The sequence below is a fragment of the Thalia democratica genome, chromosome 6 (genome assembly GCF_965202585.1).
Source record: "Thalia democratica chromosome 6, ktThaDemo2.hap1.1, whole genome shotgun sequence".
Taxonomy (NCBI): Eukaryota; Metazoa; Chordata; class Thaliacea; order Salpida; family Salpidae; genus Thalia; species Thalia democratica.
The window spans coordinates 61,942,459-61,967,763 of NC_139170.1; the positions used below are offsets into that span (position 1 = coordinate 61,942,459).

General features: G+C 24.7%; 2 protein-coding genes across 2 annotated transcripts; both read right to left on the minus strand.

Annotated features, from left to right (window-relative positions):
- Positions 1 to 6,807: 6,807 nt before the first annotated feature.
- On the minus strand, positions 6,808 to 16,319 carry LOC145837827 (ubiquitin-fold modifier-conjugating enzyme 1-like). Its single transcript, XM_082945278.1, has 4 exons — positions 16,184 to 16,319; positions 12,804 to 12,935; positions 9,986 to 10,153; positions 6,808 to 7,029 (listed from the first exon to the last, which is right to left on the minus strand). The coding sequence occupies exons 1-4, from the start codon at positions 16,301 to 16,303 to the stop codon at positions 6,955 to 6,957; spliced, it is 495 nt and encodes a 164-aa protein (XP_082801404.1). The 5' UTR covers positions 16,304 to 16,319; the 3' UTR covers positions 6,808 to 6,954.
- Positions 16,320 to 19,020: 2,701 nt separating this feature from the next.
- On the minus strand, positions 19,021 to 21,083 carry LOC145838581 (uncharacterized). Its single transcript, XM_082946199.1, has 3 exons — positions 20,806 to 21,083; positions 20,274 to 20,386; positions 19,021 to 19,917 (listed from the first exon to the last, which is right to left on the minus strand). Exons 1-3 carry the CDS (start codon positions 21,070 to 21,072, stop codon positions 19,704 to 19,706), a joined length of 594 nt encoding a protein of 197 aa, XP_082802325.1. The 5' UTR covers positions 21,073 to 21,083; the 3' UTR covers positions 19,021 to 19,703.
- Positions 21,084 to 25,305: the final 4,222 nt, after the last annotated feature.

Consider the following 25,305-nt stretch of genomic DNA (forward strand, 5'->3'; position numbering starts at 1 on the left):
TTTAAAAACGCTCTAAAAAATCTCGAAATTAAAAAAAAAATTTTAGTAAAAACTAATTAGCAATTTATATATAAATACTTTTGCTTGAGTTTTCACCAGTAGTCCTGACTTAACATAAGTTCCTCAGAACTTGAATAACTGAATCTTTATAAGTTTTTCATCATCCTAATAAAACTTATGTAACCTAAAAGTTTTGTCTGTTGTGACAGCACTATATGAATATAAAAAGTATAATTTATAGACTATTACTATAGTCAATAACTTAAAAGCTATACATAAAAGGTCCTATGTTTATGTATTTTCTATAACTTGCTTCAAAAAAAAACTTTTAAAAGATAAACATTGTACAATATAAAAGGTCTTATGTTGAAGTATTTATTATCACTTGTTTCAAATATTACTTTTTACAGAATAAATATTTTACTACATAGAAATGGCCTATGTTAAAGTGTTTTTATCGCTTTGTTCGAATAATTTTTCTTTACAGAAAAAACATTTTACTTGACAAAGGTCCTATGGTTAAGTATTTTATATTATTCGCTTCAAATAAAAGTCTTTGTAAAAAAAAAATTATAAGATAAAAGGTCTTATATTGAAGTGTTTTTTAACTTCTGCTTTTAATGAAAGTTTGTACAGAAAAAATACTTTACTTTATAAAAGCTCCTATGTTACTGCATTTTTTATCGCTTTCTTTAAAATGAAAATTTTTACAGAAAACACATTGTAAAATATAAAAGGACTTATAATGAAGTATTTTTTATAGGTTGATTCAAATATATCTTTTACAGAAAACACATTTTACTATATAAAAGGTCTTATGTTGAATTATTTATTGTCGTTTGCTTTATAAAAAAGTTCTTACAGAAAAAACATTTTATTACATAAATAGTCCTATGTTGAATTGGTTCTTATCACTAGCTACAAATAAAACTTTTTAAAGTAAAAACATTTTTTCACATAAAAGGTCGTTTGTTGAATTATGTCTTATCGCTTATTCAAATAAAACTATTAAAGTAAAAATGTTTTACTACTCAAATAGTCCTATGTTGAATTATTTTTTATGTTTGCTTGAAATATTTTTTTTTTTACAAAATAGCATATTTTACTAAATAAAATGTCCTATGTTTAAGTATTTTTTGTCTCTTGCTTCAAACTTTTTAAAGTAGAAATATCATACTACATAAAAGGTTCTATGTTGAAATATCCTTATCGCTTAGTTCAAATTAATTTTTTTATAGAAAAAAACATTTTACTACATAAAAGGTCCTATGAATATACTACATAAATGGTCCAAACTATTTTTATAGCTTGCTTCAAATATTTTTTTTTACAGAACTAACATTTACTACAATAAAAGTCCTATGTTTAAACATTTTTATCGCTTGTTTCAAATAATTTTTTTTACAGAAATAATATTTTACTAAATAAAAGGTCCTATTTTAAAGTATTTTTTATCACTTGCTTTAAAAAAAATTTTTTACAGAAAAAGTATTTGACTACATTAAACGTTCTATGTTGAAGTATATTCATTGCTTGCTTAAAATAAAACTTTTTACAGAAAAAAAAATATTTTACTACATAGAAGATCATAAGTTGAAGTATTTATTATCATTTGCTCCAAATAAAACTTTTGACAGATAAAACATTTTACTGCATCAAAGATCTTTGTTGAAGTATTTATTATTGATTGCTCCAAATAAAACTTATTACAGAAAATACATTGTTCTACATGAAAAATCCTATGTTGAAGCACTTTTTGTACCTTGTTTTTAATAAAACTTTTTACATAAAAAACATTTTACTGCATAAAAGGACCTATGTTAAATTGTTTTTTATTACTTGCTACAAATAAAACTTCTTACAGAAAAATATATTACTAAATTAAAGATCCTTTGTTATAGTATGTTTTATTGCTCGCTTCAAAAAAAAACTTTTTACAGAAGAACATTTTACTACATAAAAGATCTTACGTTAAAGTGAATTTTATCGCTTGCTTCAAATAAAATTTGTTACAGAAAAAATATTTTAGTACATAAAAGGTCCTATGTTAAAGTATTTTTTATCGCTTGCTTCAAAAAAAAACTTTTTTTAGAAATTACATTTTACTACATAAAAGGTTCTATGTTTAGGTGTTTTTCATCGCTTGGAGCTATTAGAAAACTGCAGAAGTTTTTAAATTGAAATTGAATGCTTGAACTAACCAACAGATTTCAGTGCACAATGATCAGACTACTTGTTTTTTCTACCAAATACTTTTAAGCTACCTTTCTTTTAAACAAACATTTTGAGCAATTATAATTGTATAGGAGTCAATTTTTATAAAGGAATTGTACAAATTTATGTTTGAAAAAACTTTCAAGAGTTATGTAAAAGTTAAACAAATTATTTTAACTAGATAAAATTTATGCGAAAATTTAGCATCACACAAATATTCTTAAAATAAATAGTATGTTTGCTACAACTTAACAACTAAATAGAATATAAAACAATTTTATTTAGAACAAATCTCTCTTGTAAAAGTTTTCTATTTCAATTATAAGATTTAGTTTTATACTTTTTTTCCAACGATAAAAAAACTAAAATAATTTTTTTTATTTTTACTTTATGTCTTGGTCCTTTAAAGTTTAATGAAAAATTCTTAAAATTTCTTAAAACAAGTATTTTACTTAAAAAATAAAGTACTTTGTTTAGATCGTAGAATAAGTACGCACCCATCCTAAATTCATTTAACTATTTTGACCACACTTATTTATTATACACAATTATTTAGTATAAAAGTATCTTTTCGTACTTAGAAAGGATAAATTGTTAAGATTAAGTGGTTAGAAAACCTTAACAACAAAAAAAAAGATTTTAATTTTTTTGAAAAACATTTTTTAACATAGATAATCATAGAAAATGAATTAAAATTTGAATTTTTCACTAGGGACATTATGTTTAACAACTAAAATTTAAACATTTTTCATGATTTCACTAACAATATTTTCCAGAATGATATTATAAACAACAAAGAAAATCTAAGGAAATAAATCTTGAAAAATATTGATATTAATTTTGAAATATTTAGTATAAGTGAAAGACTTTCTGAGAAATTAAACTTTGGTACCTTTACAACGTTTGAAAAAAAGTTTTTAGGAAAAAGTATTTTAGAGTTGCATATACATTTTGATTATTCAAACTCAATAAGTTTTTTTCTTAGTACCTGCTACTTATTTACAATAGATTTAGCAGTGAAAAAACATTCAAATACACAGTGCATTTAAGTAAACACAAAAATTTTATTTTATAACTTTAAATTATCTGCGCAAGTACTACTTTTATATTTATTTGACCATACTATGTTATGTTTAATGTTTATCAGAATAGTTTTAAACAGGAGAAATAAATATATAAAAATAATACAAGACGTGGTAGGTAACCGAATGACTCGATAACCGAAAGGTTTTATTGTACACCTGGTCTTGGGTTGAACTTTTTGAGCGCTTTTTTGTCGCTAAATAAACTATATGATGTATACACTAATAACAGAAGAAAACAAGAGATAACTTATCATATAACGAGTTAGACTAGGTAAGGATTTCATAAGTTTAAATAAACTAGAATGTTAAAGTTATTAACAAACTGATATGGAAAGTTTAATTAACTGCCTATCTGAGAAGTTTTACTTATAGAATTATCCTAAAATAATCATTTTCTACAATTTACGTTTTTAGCATAAAAGCCAGTCAAATGAACAAGTAAGGTTATGATTATAAAAATGGTTACAAAACTATTTTTAGTACAAAAGTTTTCACAAATGTCTTACAAAAAGTTACAATTTTTTTATAACTGCTACTTACATGATGCAGTATAAAATAAACTACAAGTTCTCACTTTATATGTACATTAAAATAATATTCAACCGGTTCAAACTGTTTGATTTGTAGAGTTTTTAAGCAACACTGTCAATAAAAACGTCAATAAATCACAGTTTTCAGACTGACAAATATTTTGAGTGAAGCGATGGCTTTATACTTCAAATCGCTAATACATAATAAGTTTCAAATACTGATTTGATTATTTAATTTTTCAGAAATTTTTTTCAGTTTTTCAAGCTATTTTTTAATTTCAAATGTGTTTTATTTAGCTGCAACATGTTTTATCTTTTTAATAACTTCAGGGTTGCCACAGGTCAAGCTATGAATAATTTTTTTGACTTTTCCGGACTTTAAACTAAAATGTTCCTGACTTTTCTAGATCAAACTCTTAATTTAAAATTGTCAAAAATAAAACATCAAACATTTGAAACTACCTAAGCTTTCGATCTTATTTTTATACATTTTATAACAAAGTTTTTTTTTTGCTGAATTCAATCATATATATTCCATTATACACCATTTGGACTAACTGTGTATGATTGGTGTATTTGCAATAAACAACTGCATCGGAAAAATATAGTCAGACTTAGTATAAAATTTGTAAAACAACCTAGAAGGTAATAATATCTAATAATAAAAATTATTTATCTAAAAGATGTAATACTTTTATAGACTGTTTTACTTAGTTTAATAAGATACTACCTAAAAGTAAACTATTTAATAAAAAACCTTTAAACTATAAATCAATTAGAAAAGAATAAACTCAAGTAAGTGTAAAAAATTATATAAAACAGTAAAATATGTATCTTTTACATAAAATATTTCCTCCTATCATCTAAAATGAAAATTGTAACAAATGAATATACTCTTATTTTAGAAACCTAAGTTATTTTAAAACAAATTACAAATAAGTAAACTTAACTATGGCACACCTCTCTTATAACTTATTTTCAAAATTTAAAAACTTGGAAAAATTATAAAGAAATAAAGTAAACACATAAACTTGTTACATAAAATACTAAACTAAGTGCTTAATTATAAAGAACTTAATTATTTACTTAAACAAAAACACTCTGATTTTAAAATTCTGCAAAATAAACTTTTGTGTATATATCACAGATTCACTATGTAAGAGTCCTTACCACAGATCAATACTAAAAAGATTACATACAACAACTACTTCTTCAAATAGGGTATAGTTCAACATGTTTCTTATTTTTTTGTTAAGTTTTTGCCACTTTAAATTTTGTTTAAAACTGCTTGTTCAAGCAGGGTAGTTGGTCAATATATTAATAGAAAATTTTGCAGTTTTATATAGGATATCTTATTAATTTTTACCGGATTAAGGCATTGAAAATTAAGTAATTTTGTAAATTTCTAGGGAAATTTTTGCAATTTTAGTCTAACAAATAATTTCTTATTGATCTTTACCATTTGAAAGTTTTAGAAAAATAGGATTTTTTTAATTTAAACTAACAATATCTGACGTTTTTTCAATTTGCATTTCCTAACTTTTTTAAAAACCATAATTTTTTCCTGACTTTTGTCATTTTCTAGTTTTTTTTTTTGACTTTTTATGATTTTCCTGACCTTGTGGCAGCCCTGCAATTTGTTCAAATTAATTTCCATAAGACCGTTTCTACATCACAGAAATAATATTAATATTTTTATTAAAAGTAGTTTTAAATGTTTGTCAGATATTTTTGAAATAATAATTCAGTAGATTCTTTTTTTAACAATTATTGATGAACATTTTTAAGTAACTTGGTAAAATAAAATTTTATAATAGAAAATAAGTAAAATAAAGACAAATTTAAACTCTTAAAACAGGAAACAAGTACTATTTATTATCAATCAATATAAACACTAATTACAAAAAACACTTTTTGATAAGAGTTGCTAATCATTGGTATACTACATCATGACCTAATTTTTTGATTAAATCATGTAGTATCACATTGCTGTTTCACATGTTTTTTTTTAATATTTCCTTTACTTTACAAGATAAATTGATTCATAGCAATATCAAATTAAATAATTCTGTAAAAACGTCAAATTAAAACAAACATTTGAAACATTTTTTTAACCTTAGAGTTTTTTTATTAAAATTATATGTTTGCTTCTGTTTACAGATATGTTCATTAGATTTTAAAAAATTTAACTTAATAGTTCACAACTATGAACAAGAATGTAAATAAGACTTTTAAAGAAAAACACGACAGTTTTCATATTATTATTCAAAATTCCAAAACTTTTCAAAAAGAACCAGAATCTTTTTTTTTTTTAATTACAGGTTGTTTTGGGATTCCAGGTTAAATGGTCTGATACTTATTTAAAACGTTTACCTAAAACACTAATAGCTTTGGCAAGGTTTTTTTCAATAAAAAATGTTGTTGGCTTTTTATGTCAAAAGCTTCAAAGTTTAAGACTAAGCACTTTAATACACTTTCAAAAGCTTGTTCAGTTATTCAACTGTTTTACAATACAATTTATAAAATGTCTTTAATTGTTCGTTTTAAACTGAATTTACAATCAAAAGATTAATAAAATTAAAAGCTTAGTATAAATTTATACAAACTAATATATAATAGTTTAATAGCCATAACATTTAGATATTTGGAAAAAAAATTCATGGAAGATAAAATATAAAGTCAATTAGTAATTCTAATTTTTTTCACATGAAGAACAAAAACTAGTACCTTGCTTATATAAATATACTTATTCTTAAATAAATTACTTTTTGGAACAACACTTTTAAAAAATGTTTACTGATTTAGTCTAAAACAAGACATTGTATTGACACTAAATTGTATTTTACTAAACACTTTATTCTATTCTTACTCAGTCTTAGGAAAGAATAAATTAAATAAATTTGAGTCAATAAAACTTGAAATAACGTTTTTATTAATTAAAATTTATACATTATCAATGTATTGTCTTAAATATTGCATTAAAATTGGTCTATGAGTTTATTGCAAATAAAATTACTTAGAATAAATAGATATAAAAGATCCCGAAAACTGCACACCTTGTTGTATTATGACGTCACATCACCTTGTATGACGTCGCAGAAGTATTGATGACGTAACAATCGAGCTTATTGTTCGTCACTGTGTTTGACGTGACCCTTGGCGACCAAGTCTGGAATTTCTACTGCGAGCCATGGTCCTAACTGTCAAAAAAAGTAAAAATTATTAATCTAATAGTCCCAACTGTGAAAAATATTTAAAACAATTAAATTTATTATGGTCCTGAGTAATTAGCCATAAACTGAAAAATATAAAAAATAAATCACTTGATAATGGTCTTAACAGAGATAAATATTTTTTTTGTTAATTTAACGCCTTTTAACGCTACATCTTGTTTTTTTGTTATTAATTTAAGTCAAAAAATAAATATTTAAAAATCCATTGGTTTTTTAGTCTTCAAAATTGGTGCAGCATAAACTATGTGAAAAAAACAGTGCAGCAAAAATATTAAGTTAATTATTTTTTGCATAATATCAATAATTAAGTTGTATTTAAAACTTAATAAAATCTATCGAAAACCAGATACTGAAACTATCACAATTAAAAATTAAGTTAAACAGATTAAAATAATATATATTCATTCAAGTTTTTCTTCATTTCTATGTATACTACTGTGTTCAGGTGTACAGTTTAAGATATACTAATTATAATATTATACTAGATATAAATTTTAGGAACGGTCGAATTTTGAACGAGATCACTTTAGCACGGCGTCGCTTTTACACGGAGGGTCACTTTTTGCACCAGTGGATAGTTTTGCACGTTTACTCTTTTAATAATATCATTGTTGAATTAATTTTTTTTTTGTCAAATAACTTGGGTCGAGGAATCAACATACAAAACTAAACTTCTTTTTTTTTTCAATTTTATATTTAAAACCTACTTTTTAAATCAACTGTCACACTCAATTGTTACCAACTGTTTTTCATTTGGGAACATTTAGTTACTGAGTAAAAGTTAATTTAATTTGTAATAAAAATTTAATCTAGAATTTTCTTTTTTTAGTCCAAATAAAAGGTCACAAAATAAAAACAAATAAAACAAATTAAGATTTAATTTAAGGCTTGACATTTTAATAAATTTATATTTTAAGGCGTTAGCTTTACAATCTGTCACATTTAATTGTTGCTTAAAACTAAATTTAAAGCATAGAAAATATTTCTTTCTCTAATTTAAAATTAAAAGAAACCAATTTGTTGAAACAAAAATTTAAATCCAATTTTTAAATTAATCACAATAAACCTTTAGTTCAACAGCTTACTAGTAAAAATTTAAAATCAATTATTTTAGTTTTCTTAACAGCTCTAAAAATAATTTTTTGCAACAACTCTTATATTGTTTTACTAAAATAAAAGTGAATTTACTAATTATAATAAAAAGCTTACAACTATAATTGTTCACAACATTTATAAATTTTAATCTAACGACTATAACAAAAATCTCATTGTAACATGTTATCATAACCAGTTCTTTTTTACTCAAAAATACTATCGCATTCGTACTGTTTCTAACTAATTGAGCCCAATAAATACATTTTTAATGTAGTGTTGTAAGCATTTGAAAATCAATAAAAAAGTAAATATAAAAATAAATTCACATGTTGAAGATATTATCAAAATATTTTCAAGCATTCTTACTTTATTATTCTTACATCTCATGAATACGGATCACATGTAACAAAATAATAATAAATCTAGCTTGATAACACGTACCATATATTTAAACTATATTTCAGCATAAGTACATTGTATGTTTACGATTAAAAACTAAGCCTAAATGCCAAACTTCTACAATACCAAAAAGGATATTAATTTTTAGTATGGATTTGTTTTTTTTTTTTAATTGGAAACTATTTAGTTTTCTACACGGTTGCCACTGACTTTGGCGAATTTTCTTCCAGGTTTTCAAAGTTTCTTCTAGGTTTTTAAAAGTACTTGTTTTTGGGATTATTTTTAGTTTTAACTAACGTTTAAGGTAAAAAACTGTGTTAGATAGTATAAAAAATTGAAAAGATACTGTAGAGCTACTTCAAATGTGTTTTATAATACAAAAATTTTTGATGATGACAAAAAAGTGTCATCTATATGGTAGATTTTTTGTGTCAAATCAAAATTTTTCTTCTTACCATGTAAACTTCTTTAAATTCCAGGTTTTTCCAGGTCTTTTTAAAGATTTTTGTTCAAAAACCCAAGTTTCTTTCAAAATTTCTCAAATTCCAGGTTTTTCCAGGTAAAAAGGCAACCCTGCTTTTAAAATCAAATTTAATTTGTGCATGTTTTTTAGTTTTAAATGATTGGCTAAAATGTTTTTAAGCAAAAAATACAGGTTGTAAACTATTTTAAATTCTTATTCTTTTTAACATTTACTTTTTTAGTATTTCTGACCCCAAACCTCAAAAAAATAAACAACTTTTTTAAATATTGAACTAAGAAACAATAAAAATTTCTAATGCAACACGGAATTCTTTTAGAAATATCAAAATATTTAATTCATAAATATTAATCTAAATAACAGGCTAATTTATATGTAATAACTAATTTAATTACAAAATTTTAAGCTTTTAAAAAGAAATAATTACACCCCACGGGATCATAGGGTCAAATTAAAAAGCATTTGTTTAATATATAAATCATCCAATATACTTGTACCAAACTATTTAAAATATATTTAGGGTGACAAGGAATGCAGTTTATGCTTTGTTTTCAAATTTAAACTTCTCTTATACGTTCTAATAAACAATTTATTTAATTTGGTTTTAAACAAAATTTTTAGCAAAGCAGAGTTTAATTTAAGGTTATACTATGATTACTATAAACTTATAATCAAATATTTTATAGGTAAAAAATATATCATTGTGACGTAACAAATAAACCAAAATTATGTGCCACAGCGATATTGAATTTATGTAGCATTACTACGTAATACAAATATTTCTATGACGTAACAAATCAACCCAAAGCGCCATAACAATACCAAATTTAGGTAGTATTATGACGTAATATAGATAATAGTATGACGTAACCAACCCCAAGTGCCAAAGCGTTACCGAATTTAGGTAGTATGATGACGTTATATAGATAACAGTATGACGTAACAAACCCCAAGAGCCATAGCGTGGGCGATGCCGAATTTTGGCGCGTTTCTGGCCCACAGAGGTTTGAAGTGATCAGTCAAGCATATCCTACCGCCACGATACATTTTGGCTGTTTTGCCTTCAAGCTCCGGTAATGCGATTTCCACAGCCGTTGAGGGGTAAGTTACTGGTACCTGATAAAAAACATTAATTAATTTTAAAAACTATATATGTTCCTATTCTAACTTATATATAAACGTTAAATAAGTAACTGGACCTATGGAGAAAAAAATATTTAAACATTTAACAAATAATGACAAAAGTTTTTTTTTTTTTTGACATTTTAAGTTTATATTTTCAAGTGGTATGTTAATGAAACCTCTTAGAACTAATTACATACAATAAAAATTTAATAAACAGTGACAAAAGTATAGTTGTTTGTTGTTTATCACATTTAATTATATATAAGTTTATTTTCACCGCCATTGAAGGGTTATTGGGACAAATCAAATCTGTTTACTATAATTTTGAATTTTTTGAACAATATGTCTTAAGTGAAATAAATTACTTACTCTCGGTTTAAAAAAAACATATTAAATTGCCTAATTTTTTTAATTTAATTCAACTTAAATTAGTTTATGGGATTAAAAAAAGTCATAACCATTTGTTAGCTTTTTTAACTTTAATTGACATAAATGCTTGACTGTTGTAAAACGATGTACACAGTTAAAAGGTAAATATTTATCTTATTTGAACTCGAGCAAAATATCAAAACTACACTTACGTTAAAATAAAAATTTGAAAACAATATATTTTGAATCAAAAAACAATTATACCAATTATTAGTTAATATATTTATTTTGGTCATTATGAATGTGTTTTGGTCAGCTAATTGTATTACATTTATTTAACACTTGCGAACTTTTAATTAAAAACTTAAGCTATCAAGTTCACACAAAAATTTTGAGAACTATTCCTTGAAAGTGTTTTAAGTAAGGTTAGTGTTATGTTTTTAAAATTTTTTAAGTCTAGTAAAACTTTTAGTTTTCAATTCATTTAAAGTAGACTTACTATATTTTTAGGTTATTAAGAATCCTTAGCTGGTAAGCAAAATACTCAACTTTTTGAATTTTTATATAATTATATGCAATTTTATTGAAAATTTTCACAACTTTTAATTTAATTGACAACAAAGTTGCATAAATATAACAATAGCAGTATTGTTAAGTTAAAAATAAATGTTTATAAAACTAATATCACAATACTTTACTTGTGTGATAAACTTAAGATTTGTTTATTAAACAACTCTTAAAATCTCAAGTGACTTTTGGAGAAAAAAATTTACTGTTATAAAATATTTTTGTAAATTTTTAGATTGGTATTTATTAAGGTTACAAATTGAAATTGGGCTAATTAAGGGGGTATGGGGGTTAAGCACTTTTTTTGAAATTTGGTCTTATTTTATATAGTTTTTACTAGCTACAAGATGCTTTTTACAGATTAAAAAGTTCAACATAATTTTTGATATCTAGCCGTTCAAAGTTGGAGGCAGCAATAGGATCCTCCTTAAAAGCGCAAACTAAAACGGCAAATAACTAGAAATCACTAAACATTTATCTTCTCCTACGTTTTTGGAGATAACTACCGCAAAATTTCAAAAAATATTTCTTTCAATATTTAAAAAATTCTGTCGGAACAACATTTTAAAGACCTAGTAAATAAAAAATTTATAACAAAAAAAACAATAATACTGTTTTTTTTTTGTTTTTTTATATAGAATTTTTATTATAAAATTTTTATAAAATTCTTTCCGACAGAATTTTCTAAATATATTAAGGAACACTTCCTGAAATTTTGAAGTAGTTATCTCATTAAACGTAGGAGAAGATAGATTTTTAGTGAAATAATCTATTTTCGCCGTTTTAGTTTGCGCCTCCCATAAGGATCCTATAGCTGCTTCCAACTTTGACTGTCTATATTTCAAAAATTATTATGAACTTTTATAATCTGTAAAAAGCATCTTGTAGCCTAGTAAAAATTAAATAAAATAAAATTTCAAAAAAGTGTTTTACCCCCCCCTATGCCCTTAATTTAAATACTGAGAATTTATTATGTCTCTAATTAAATTTTCAGAGAGAATATATCTAAGTTATTTTTAGAGCACCTGTCAACTTTAATTAATTTAAATATAAATTTGTAAACAATACTTATTTTTTAATTTTTTTTTCAATCTAATAAATCAAATACTTTTATTTACTAGATCAATTTAAAACTTTATTCATCATGAAGGGTATATATCAGATAAACTTTGTTGAAAAAAAAATTAAATGATTACTTTTTTGTTTAAGCTAACCTTGTACAAAAAATTATAAATTAATTTTGGAATATTTGTTTTTATTTCGATATTGTTTTCATACACTTTTATCTTTTAGAAACTTGCTTATAAATATTTTATATTACAGATAACTATTTTTAGAACTTTTTAAAAAGACTTATTGTGAAAAAAAAAATAGGCATAAAGCCTTATATGTATTATTTTATAAAATAACTATAACACTCATTAACGTTAGAATTAAATAAACAAATATAACAATTATCAACTAACATTAAATTCAACTATAAATTAATAGCTTTTCAGATGAATAAAGGAAAATATTAATTTAAAACTAGTATAATAAAAACTAACATCAAATTCGATTTTGAGTTCGAATTTATTCAGGTAAATTATGTACCAACATCAATTAAATACAATAAATAATAACTAACATAAAATTCGATTTTGAATTCATATTTTTTGAGGTCAATAATGTACCAACAATAACTTAAAAACAAATAATAACTAACATCAAATTCTATTTTGAATTCATATTTTTTGAGGTCAATGATGTACCAGCATTTTCCAGTCCACTTGGTACCTTCCTTGTTGCTTTCAAGCCGGAACCAATCATTGTCGTTATCTTTGTTGTTTTGTACGTACTGAAAATTGAAATAAATAAATACAAAATATAAATCATTATCGTTATCTTTGTTGTTTTGTACGTACTGATAAACAAATATATAAATTTAAATCAAACATACGATTCTAATTAACTAATCAAAGTACAAATTTTACTTAAAGTGTGTATTTTAAATTATCTAAATATCATCATTGTCTATTTTTGATGCATATTGTTGAATTTAAAAAAAAGTTAAACTACAATGTACAATACACTAAACATAACAATTGTTTTCAAACAATATTACCTACAGCCTACATTACTAATATACAAATATTTTTTATTGTTTGTATTTAGTAGTTGTTGTTGATAAAAATACTATATTATAACGGATAATCAAAAATATACATTCTCAATCACCAAAACTGATAATTTTCATTAATAGTTTGTATATGCTGCGATAATAAATAAACATATTTTTTACTTTATTTTTCTTTTAATAATTTTCTTGTTACAAAACTGTTCTTGCTTTATACAAGCTTATGTAAAACAAATAAAGAAAATACTTTGCTAGATAAACTACAGTTATCTGATTGCAATTTTTTACACAATTAATACTTGATGCTGCACAGCTCACAGCTGATGTATTTGATACAGAATACTTACTATTGTTTTTTTCTTGAAAAAAAAAAGATTAAAAATTTAAATAATTAGTTCTTATATCTTTTGATATCAAAAGACCAGTTATTTTTGTTGTGAACTTTTAGTTTAATATACAGCTTATTTGCTGTACATATGTTTGAAATGTTTATGGTGATGTCTAGCTAATTTTTAAGTGTTAAAAACTATTTATAATTAACTCTAATTTTACAAAATATATAATAAAGATGAATACTCAATCATACCAAACCATTATAAAAATATACTTTACGAACTATATTACATTAAGTAGTTTATATATATATATAACTTATGTTTTAAATATTGTCAAGACATCATTAAATATAAGAGCAGTAATAAAACTGTATAAGTTATTTTTTTTTTTTACAATTTATTAGATGATATGTTTCACTTGATGTTGTAACAAACGCTATGGTGCAAAAAGAAAGCTTAAAATAAATAATGTTTGAACTTTGTGGTTTTTCGAAATATTTTTGAGAAACATCCATATTAAACATATGTTGCAAGCATCAATTACAAAAGCATTAGCACTATTGAGAAATATGCTGAAGTAAATTGATATTCACCTCAATTTTCTAACAGGGATTGCTCTTTAAATTTTTTCAAATATGACCTTTAATTTTGTTGATTTGCATATACTACTAAAAACAAATTTTAAAAATAAAAAGCTAAAATACCTTTGCATAGATATTGAAAGGTTGTAGCTATTATCATGTTACTACATTTCCAGTACTTAATTATTAAAATTATAAATACATATGATACTATTGTCAGTGGTAATTATACAAAACTATTACATGTTAAAAACTTACTATGTTAAATTTTATTTTGTAAAAATATGAGAAAAGTAAAATAGTATTAAGTAAACAGAATTAAAAATCTAAATAATTACTTTTGTAATACTACAAAATTGAAAATTGATTATTTTTTCTTAAACTTTCAAATACAATTGTAGTACCAAATAAGAGTAGAACTAAGAATTTTATTTTTAAAACTAAACAATGCAGTAGATTTTGTATAGAAAAGCAGGAAATAAGAAAAAAACTGACAATCTTTAGCAAAAAAGTGGGAACAATTAATCTCATATAACGAGGTTAGTTAATCATAAGTTATTTAAATTATATAATTAATAAATATCAAGTAATAAAAAACAAATATGTTCTATATAATAAGTATCTAAAATTCAAACATGTTTGTAGAGCGCTTTTTAACAAAAAATATTTTTTCTACGTAATTACTTGAACTTTATTAACATCTGTGATGCAATCACGGTAGCTAGAGATGAAATTATTTTTTAGTGTTTAATTTTATTTTGACGCTAAAGTTGAGAAATAACGTTTTGAAGTCACGATTTAAATTGTTCTTCAAGTTTTTCAAGACTTTTAATGTAAACTGTATCCTTATTGTAACAGGTTGTTGAAAATAAATAGAAAAGTTATAAGAAAAACAAAGTCTAATATTAAGTAAGACAAAAATACATAAAGTTTAACTTTATTCTAGCAAGTTTGTATATACTTTTGAATTAAAACTGTTTTTATATTAAAAATTAAAGTATATAAGTATGTTGTTTAGTTTGCTTGAATGAAGTGATATTAATCAACCTATTTTTTCAATTAAAAAAATTTTAGTTGTTACTTTATTCTTAATTGATGAACAAACTGGTTAAGAGTATGTAAGACATAACTAATTAACAAAATTAGGTGGTAATTAGTTTTACTCAAAATTAAAAATATATGTACTAAGTTTAAACAAGATAATATTTTAAACAGTTTTTCAATATTTCTTTATTGACATTCTAATCATTATTACTATTCTATAAAAATATATTACAAAAAAATGTTTTTAAAAGGAGTTGTGAATATAATTACAATCACTATTTACAAGATTGACAGGGTTATTCAGGTTTTCAAAAGTACACATTTTTGGGTCTATTTTTAGTTTAAAGTTAAGTTTAAGGTAAGAAAATGTGTTAAACAGTATAAAAACATTGAAAAGATACTGTAAAGCTGCTTTAAATGTGTTTTTTTTAAGTTTTGATGATGACGATATTCATTTATCTGTATGATAGATTTTTTGTGTCAAATCAAAATTTTACTACTTAACATGTAAAAATTGTTAAAAATTGCAGGTTTTTCAGGTTTTCAGGTGTTTTGGCAACCCTAGATCGAAGACATTGTAATGAAATAAATTGAAAACCAAACAAACGGTTTTTTATAAACTATATATCACAATAATTTTGTTTTAATGGGCTGCTCACATACTCTGATTTTTTTTTCGAAACAAAAACAAAATATAAATACGAAAGTTTAGCTTTTATATCCGAACATATTTTTTTCATCAAGTTCAAAACACTAACACTTTAAATATATTTAAAACAGAATTAACTAACAGCAATAAAAGAAAAATATTTTCATTATAATATTGCATGTTAAATCTTGAACATTTACTTTAATAAAATAAACTAGCAGCAAATAAAGATAATTTTTTCATCTAATAATTAAACATTTTTATTACAATATAAACAAATAACTAACAGCGATCAGTGACAAATATTCTTCTTTTAATATTTATAGAACTTACACATTACTTTAACTAATCAAAACTAACAGCAATCAAAGATAAATATTCTTCTTTTAATCTCTCAGTCCAGTCATCAGACCTCGGACCTGCGTTCTTCTTGCAGAAAGGTATGGATGAAAGTGTCTTCTTGGTTTGCACATCTACCATTGTTATTTATATATATTCTGCTAAAAATTAAAAGTCAAGCATTTAAAATGGTGTTAAAATTTAGCTAACATTGAAACAAAATAGTGATGATTCATAAAAGAAAGATTACGCTCGAATACAACAAAGAAAATAAAACTGATTTGTACAAGTTAGAATTTTTTACAGCAAAAATTGTGTATGACCAAAAATAAAAGAATAGTGTAAATTTAAGTACTAAAGTACAAAAAGTTAAAACCTTAGTAAATTAATTCACTTTTACAATTTCTTTTTTTCAATTACAAATAATTCAGTGTAAAATTCAAAATAATTATTTTTTTTAACCACATATGTAAATCGAAACAAAAAAATGTGCAACGAATTTGTCTACATTTTGGTAAAACATTATATAAAAATGTACTACAATCAAAAAATGTTTACAGAGTAAAAATACAAAGAAAACTACGAAAAAAGGAGTCATACTTTTAATTAATGTTAATTTTAAAATAAAACAAATGTTAAATGGAAATTTTTCAAACGGTTGTTTATAAAACTTACAAAGCTTTAAGACTTTAATAAAATTTCAAATACAGTCAAAAACATTCACAATTATTAACATTCAGGAATGAAAACTATTATGAAGGCTTTATTTCAAATTTGGCGATTTATCTGCTTATAGAGGTATCTAAGTTGATTATAATAAATTTTGCATGGAAAACTGCTGTTATCAATTAAGTAAACATTGATTGTTTTTAAATCTCATAAAAATTTAGTTCTGTAGGCGTTTAAATATTTAAAACTGATGTAAATGCATGATAATGTATCTAGTTAGAAGTACAACACAAAATAATTAAAATCTAAAAAAAAAAATTTGTAGTCGGTTCAGTAAGAGTTAAAAGCACAATATAAAAATCAAATAGAATATTTTAAGCAATAATGTATAAACACAAAAAATACAGATGTTTTTAGTTCATATACAAGTCTACAAAAAATGTTACTGAAATGAAAAACTATAGGCATTATACAAAAGAAAATAATAAATTGAAGGTTTATCTTATATCTACTTAGCAGTGAAAATGGCAAACTAGATTTTATTTTACTTGTTAGTACTAAACGTTAACGATTTTGACTGATTTTGGCAAGTTGAACAAAAAACTGCATAAGATAAAATCGATCTTGTTTAAACGTGTCATGTACTAACAGTTTTGTTGGTAATCTTATAAGAGCTTTTGATACCAAATAACATTTTATTTGTTTAATATGATAATTTTAGGACCTTGTTTACTAATAATCAAATCTGTTTTCAAAATAAAAAAATGACTGCAATGTGTAAAACATTCAATACTTTGATTACACTGAGTATAACTTTGTATAAAAACCATGTAGTTTGTAAAATTTTTGAGTAGTCAACATTTAATGATTTCGAGTAGCTTAAGTTATTATCATAAATTGATAGATTTTATTACAAATTCATTTATAAGCTGATATTTTGAAATTCAAGTGTGATACGAGATACATCAACAACCAGTCATCTCAAAAAACTTTAAGTTTACTTTTTGTGAAGGTCTCAAACATATAAATTTTGATTTGTTAAACTCATTTTGCTAACCTATAATACATCGTATACAGTTGAAGTACAAAGATTTTGTTTGAACACCGCTCTATGTTTGTGTACAGATATTTTGAAAGAATCACCATGAAAATTTCAAAAAACATTTGTATGCATATTTTCTATCCTAAATTCAACTCAAGCTCATTGCAAAGATGATTATTTTTACTGATGGTCTCTTACCACAAAGATTTATCGAATCATTGTTAAATTTTTCAAGGTATGTAATATAGCCAACAAAAATTAGGCTTGATATCAGTTAGGAAAGTTCATCAAAGACAGAATTATATACAAAAGTGATCTTTAAAGCTAGATAGATTTACTTTGTACAACTCGATCAAATTTCACATTAAGATGCTCATTGGCTAAGGTCCAGAAGAATATAAAAAAGTCGTGACTTTGACAATAATTTTAAGTACTCGGTAAAATAAGATTTAAAATATATTCACAATAAAAAATACTTATTTACAGACTAAGTGCTTTTACACTAACTTTAGATGGCATAAGTTTTATGCAAAAATCAGATTAGAAAAATCAAGTAGGCATGTGAATATCTACAAAAGACACAAATTTGTATGTACAAAAAGGAATAGTGTAATTTACTCTAAACCCGTATGGCACATAGTATATAGGCCCTTTACAAAAAGTTGGCTTCATATTAATAAGACTATTTTTACATAAAAAATACAGTATAATTTTTATGTACAAAAAGGAATAGTTAACTTTTACACTTATTCCATATGGCACATAGTATACAGGCCCTTTAAAAAAATTGGCTTCAATTTGGTAAGACTTTAATATAAACGAAAAAATATAGAACAATGTGTTATGTACAAAACACTTAAAGCTGATGAGAAAAAAATTAATTAATTTTTCAAGTTTACAAATAAGGTTGTGTCATTTATTGGAAATAATCTTCTAATAAGTACTAAAGGTTTATTTTTATTACTTTATACATTTTTTTAGATATTTGTATCAACTAAACTCTTGTAGAACTTATTTAAAATAGATATAATTTAATACTATTTATAATGAATACTGAAAATAAAGTTGATCTAATTTTATCATTTATGTTAACTTGCATTTTAAACATAAAAAACAAAATGTTTTATTAATCAAAAACTTTGCAGAGTCTAAGTTTACGATTAGTTCAAAACTACAAGTATATGTAAATTTAACAAATGTAATTTAACATGAGGTTATAATTTCAAGTTTTAAAGATAATGAAATTTGAATGAAAATAGTAAGTTTATGTTTGTTTTATGCAGAGACACCAAGGCAGATTTACACAATATCAGATAATACAAAAAATGTTGTGTAAACCAATAAGACTATACAAAATATAGTAGCTTTTTTAGTACTTTACCATAGTGGACAGTTAGTTAGAATGTTATGTTGTGTTCTTTGTCTAATATATATGTATAAGATGTGGTTAATATCAAAGGTAGTTAAATACAGATTCAACGCAATATGTATATACTATAATTATTTTTCACAATAGCTATTGTACATAAATCTCAACTTTATACAAACAGTTTAGGGTCAGCTGAGTTACATGAAAAACTAAACAGTAACTGTTCTTTTATATCATATTCTACACAAAACTATATGGTTGTTGTGTTTGTAAATAATAAGCGGAACATAATACACAATGCTTTGTGTGTTAGTGATTAAACTCCTATGTATAAACTACAAGCTTAATTACAATTTCAAGTAACAAACATTACATAGTTCCTAAAAATCAATACTGTTACTGTCCACAAACTTATATCAATATTAACAGTTCTTCCAAACTCCACTATACAGTTCAATTATCTACATATGAGGTTGATGGTGCATGTCGAATGGTTGTTCGAGTTGTATGTTGCAACCGCTGTTCATGTGGAACACCACCTGCTGTTTGATCTCGCCTACTTCCTGCCTCAGCTGGTCAATGTTGGTGGTTAGCTCTTCGTTGCAACTCCTTAAAGTGGCCACACGGTCCTCCAGTTTGCTGATCCTTTCCAGCTTCCTTTTCCTACATTTGTGCCTGTTTGAAGGTATGAATGTTTGTTATAATAATACAATTTCTCTTACTAAATTTACTTATGTAAATTACTTTTCTCTTTGTGTTAATTTTTTATCATTTAAACTATTTGAAATTTGCAAAGCACCCTAAACTTGTGTCTATTTGAAAATGATGTTTTTTATTAATACTAAAGTAGATTTTGTACTGATTACTATTATCACTCATTCAACTTTTGAATATATGTGGAAATTGAAAGTACTGAGTTATGTAAATTTAGTAACTACTTTGTTGCAGCAGAAAAACTCAAAACCAATTAAAACTCCACAAACTTGAACTTAATTCAAAGTTAGAATTTGTAAAATGGAAAATGTACTCACGCAGCAATCCTGTTTCTCATCTGCTTCCTTTCCAACTTTTCTTTTTCTTGTTTTGTCATGTCAATGGGTTCAACAGCTGGTGAAGATTGGTGAGGTGGTTCTGACTTTACCGGCTGTAAAACAAAAAGTTTAAATAAATAACAAAATTTATGAAAACTATACATGACTACTGTTATATGTTAAAAAACTAAAAGAGTAGGTATTGGTAACTAAAAACTTAAAAAAAAAACAAAATATACTTTTTTTTACATAATTGGAAGAATACTTTAAAAATAAATACAAAGGTTTAATGTAGATGTTTAATATTTTACAATAAATTCATTCAATTTTAAATAAATAGTTTTATTTGAACACTGAATGTATAAAAGCATAAGTAAATGTTTTATCAATATTTCATGGTTATAAATATGCTATTTTTATAGTTTTACAACATTAATATATTTTTAAAACTCTAGTCGTATAACACAGTTCATATAACTATACAACGTGTTTAGTGTATGTGTAAATCTTTAAAAATAAAAACAAAGCAAACCTGTTCAGGAGGTTCAAAACCAGGCTGGTCTGCCATGAAACCAAAATTCACTTGGTTATCGTCCACATGATAGTTGTATGCGCTGGTGCCGGCCTGCTCATAGGTGGGAAGGTAGTAGCTCGTGCCAGGCTGCTGTACCTGATCTGGGTGGTGATGTGTGGGTTCTACAGGTTGCTGGTAAGCTTGGGTGCTCATTGCCATGTATGAGTCGCTCATGCTTGGTTGCTTTGGAAAGTCTCTCATGCTAGTGCTTTGCTTTAAATCCATTATTATGTGTTAAGAATGTTACTGGAAAATTATTGTGAGAAATTAGGTTGTTGTGAAATATTCAAACAGTTATGAGAAGATTGTTAAACATTTAAGGGCATAGGAGGGTTAACACCTTTTTTTGAATTTTGATCATATTTTATATAGTTTTTATTAAGCTACAAGATGCTTTTTACAGATTTAAAAAATTCAAAATAATTTTTGAGATATAGCCAATCAAAGTCGGCGGCAACAATAGGTTTCTTATGGGAGGCGCAAACTAAAACGGCAAAAATAGACTATTTCACAAAAATCTATCTTCTCCTACGTTTTTTGAGAATTTTCAGAGAATGTTCCTAAATATATTTAGAAAATTCTGTTGGAAGGAATTTTTAAAAAACTAAAAAATATAAATTTAAAAAAAAAAATAAACAAAAAAAAAACAGTTTTTTTTTAGTTTTTTTGTTATAAAATTTTAATTTTTTAATTTTTTTAAAGAGGAGAAGATAGATTTTTAGTGATTTCTAGTTATTTGCCGTTTTAGCTTGTGCCTCCCATAAGCATCCTATTGTTGCCTCCGACTTTGATTGGCTATATCTCAAAAAATATTTTGAATTTTCAAAATCTGTAAAAAGCATCTTGTAGCTTAGTAAAAAATATATAAAATAAGACCAAAAACCAAAAAAGTGCGTTAACCCCCCCCCCCTATGCCCTTAAATTTTTACTATAAATGAAGCAAATAGTGCTTGAGCTTTGTTTTAAATCCTTTTGCACTGCTTATATAACTCTGTGTGGTTTGTTCCTTTAGTTGATATTCTTACAATATACTAAACAAAAAAAATACTTTTTAACATTTTTTTTTTCTTTTCTACTTGAAAATATTTTCATTGCAAAATTAAACATATAAATGAAATATATGGATCCAGTTATTTTTTTAGTAAAATGTATTATATCATTTAAGTTTATTTAAAGATCAAATCATATGAACATACATAAAGATGGCCTTCAAATTTCACAGAAATTTCTTTCATGTTTTCTAACTTTTGTACAGATTTTTTTTCATACAAGTTTTTTGCATATTTTTAAGAGAAATATAATTTTAGGTGAAAATATGTTTTTAGGAATATGAACTCACTGAAAAGAAAATGTAATCTTAATTAAAATGTGTCTATCCATATATAAAACTTTAAAAAGTATTGTTTTGTATACTGATTGTAAATTTAGAACAAGAACAAGAACAGGTCAAAATTGCACTAAGAACTAAATTGCACAAAGACAAAATTGCAAGAAGACAAATTTACACCAAGGGTCAACTTTGTACAAGTTACAATTTTGCACAGAGAGTCATTTTTGCACTAGAGTAAAAATAAAACAGAGAATACATATATATATAAAACAGAAAAAAAAGCTAAAAGATAATTTAATAAAAAACAAAAAGAAAAAAAGTTACTGACTGAGGGTTGGGGTTAGGGGTAACAGTGATAGCAAAAAAAAATAACTAATATAAATTATTTTTAAAATAAAAATGAATAAATAAATATTAATTAATTTTAAAAAAAAAGCTACCAATAAAAAAAAGTTAAAAAGAAAAAATTTAAATTAATAAGAACACTAAAAATAAAATTCAACCTGTGCAAAAATGTCTCCGTGGAAAATTGTATGCTTGCGCAAAAGTATCTTTGTGCAAAGTGACCCTTTGTGTAAAAGTGTCTTTGTGCAGTTTTATCCCCTTGTGCAATTTTATTCCCTCTTTCAAATTTGTACCCTTGTGAAATTTTGTACGATTGTGCAAATTTGGCAGCTACCCATATGTACTTATGTAAAATCTTTAGATTACTGTTTTATTTGGGTAGGAGTGAAATATGCACAAAGGGTTACTTTTGCAAAAAGACACTTTTGCATGGAGTGAAAAATTTTAAATTTATTTTTTTATCTTCAAATTATTATTACTTTAATTTTACTATCATTATTACACCTAACTCTTAACCCTCTGCTAGTACGGTTTTTCATATTTTTTTTAATAATTTTTATTAGGTAAACTTTTTTCTTTTTTTTTCTATCACCACTACCCCTTACCCTTACTCTCTCTCTGTGACTTTTTTTTCTTCTTTATTTTTTTCATTTTATTTGTAATTTTTTTGTTATTTTTTATTTGTACAATCACTGTTACCCCTGAATTTTACTCTTGATTATAAGTTTTTTTTACAATTTATTTTTACTTTATTTACCTTTGAGCAAAAATTACCCTTGGTGCAAATGTGACTCTCCCTGCAAAAGTGTCTTTGTGCAAAAATGTCTTCTTGAATAAATGTCCCTTTGAGCAAAAGTGTCCCTTTGTGCAGATTTGACCCTCTATGCAAAAATATTTTTGTACATTTTAGACCGTTCCTGTTTTATTTGTACCTGATGATATGCTTCAAGCAGCAAAATGCTTTTGTACTTAAATAAACAAAGCTACACATTAATATTTTTATTGATTTAAAAAATAAAAATTTCTTATGTGATTTATGATTGATCTTTTTTTGTATATATATTAATAAGTAGGTAGCTGTCTAAACTACACAAGCATCAAAATTGCACAAAGATACTTTTGCACAAGGGGTTTTTTTCTACACAAAGGGTCACTTTTGCACAAAAACACTTTTGCACAAGCAGAAAATTTTGCACGGAGACAATTTTGCACAGGTTAAATATTATTTTTTTAATTTTTTTATTAATTTCAATATTTTTTTTACTATCACTGTTACCACTAACCCTTACCCTCATTCAACAATTCCAAAAACTCAAATTCTTTAAAAAATGTTTTAAGGGCCATACCTCAAAAAGTAATGTATATTTGAAAAAAGTAATAATGCCATATGGGGGGTGCAACACTTTTTTTTAATTAACTTTGGATTTTATTTAAAAGCTTTATGTACAAACTACAAGCCAGTTTTTAAAGAATTCAAATATATCATTTAACTTATGAGATACTTTATTTTTTGTAAAAAGTTTCCAATACAACGTATAAACCTCAAACTTTTTGGGACCAATTTTCTCAGAAATTTTAAAAATTACTAAAAATCTATCTCCTCCTTCATTTTTCAAGCAATCTTCTTTAAATTTTTAGGAAATGCTTCTTATATTATAAGAAAAAACTTTAACCATTAATTTTGATATTTTAAGTATTAATATTTAATGACTAAAATTACAAAAAAAAAGTTTTTTTTTAAGAATAAAGTATTTTTAATCAAAATTTCTTGAAGTTCAAAGTAACGTTTTTTTGTTATAAAGATTAGACTGTTAAAGTTTGAAGAAGATTGCTTGAAAAATGTAGGAGATAGATTTTAAATTCATAGTTTTTTTTGCTGTTTTAGTTTTCCCTTCCCATAGGAAACTTTTTATGTGGCCTGACTTAGATCTGTCATATATCAAAAAATAATTTGAATTGTTATAAAGGATAAATAGCAACTTGAAGCTTAGTAAAATCTCTATAAAATAAGATCTTTTTGTATACATGTATAAAACGTGGCCATAAATAATATGTAGGTATAATTGAGGAAACAGATCACTTTTGCACAAGGGATCACTTTTGCACAAGGGAAAACTTTTGCACAGGGCTTTTTTGAACAAGCATAAATTTTACACGTAGGGTCTGTCTACACGTGGGTTTTACACTTTTTCACTTAACGTCATTTTTGGACAAAGGATAATTTTTACATGAGAGTAAAATAATAAAAAAACATGTTGTAAAAAATTAGATAAAAAATATAATTATTGATAAAAAAAAACAAAAAAAAGTTACAGCCAAGGGTAATTGGTGAGTTGTAACAATGATAGAAATTCTAAATGTACCTAATAAACATCATGAATCAGAAAAAACGGAAAAAATAAACTATAAGAAAAAATTATAAACAGCAAAAAAAAGAGAGTGAGGGTAAGGGTTAGGGGTAATATTGAAAGCAAAGAAAAAAAATTATAGTTAATAAAAATAAAAATGAAATTTCAATCTGTGCAAGATTGTCTTTGTGCAAAAGTGACGCCATGCCAAAATGTCCCCTCAAGCTAAAGTGAAGCCATGCAAAAATTTCCCCTCATGCAAACAAGTTTGTATGCAAAATTTTTCACCCATGCAAAAGTATTCCATTGGGCAAAGGTGACGCCGAGCCAAAATGTCCCCTCACGCTAAAATGATGACGCTTATGCAAACAAGTTTAGATACAATACTTTCCACTCATGCAAAAGTGTCTCATTGGGAAAAAGTGTCACCTTGTG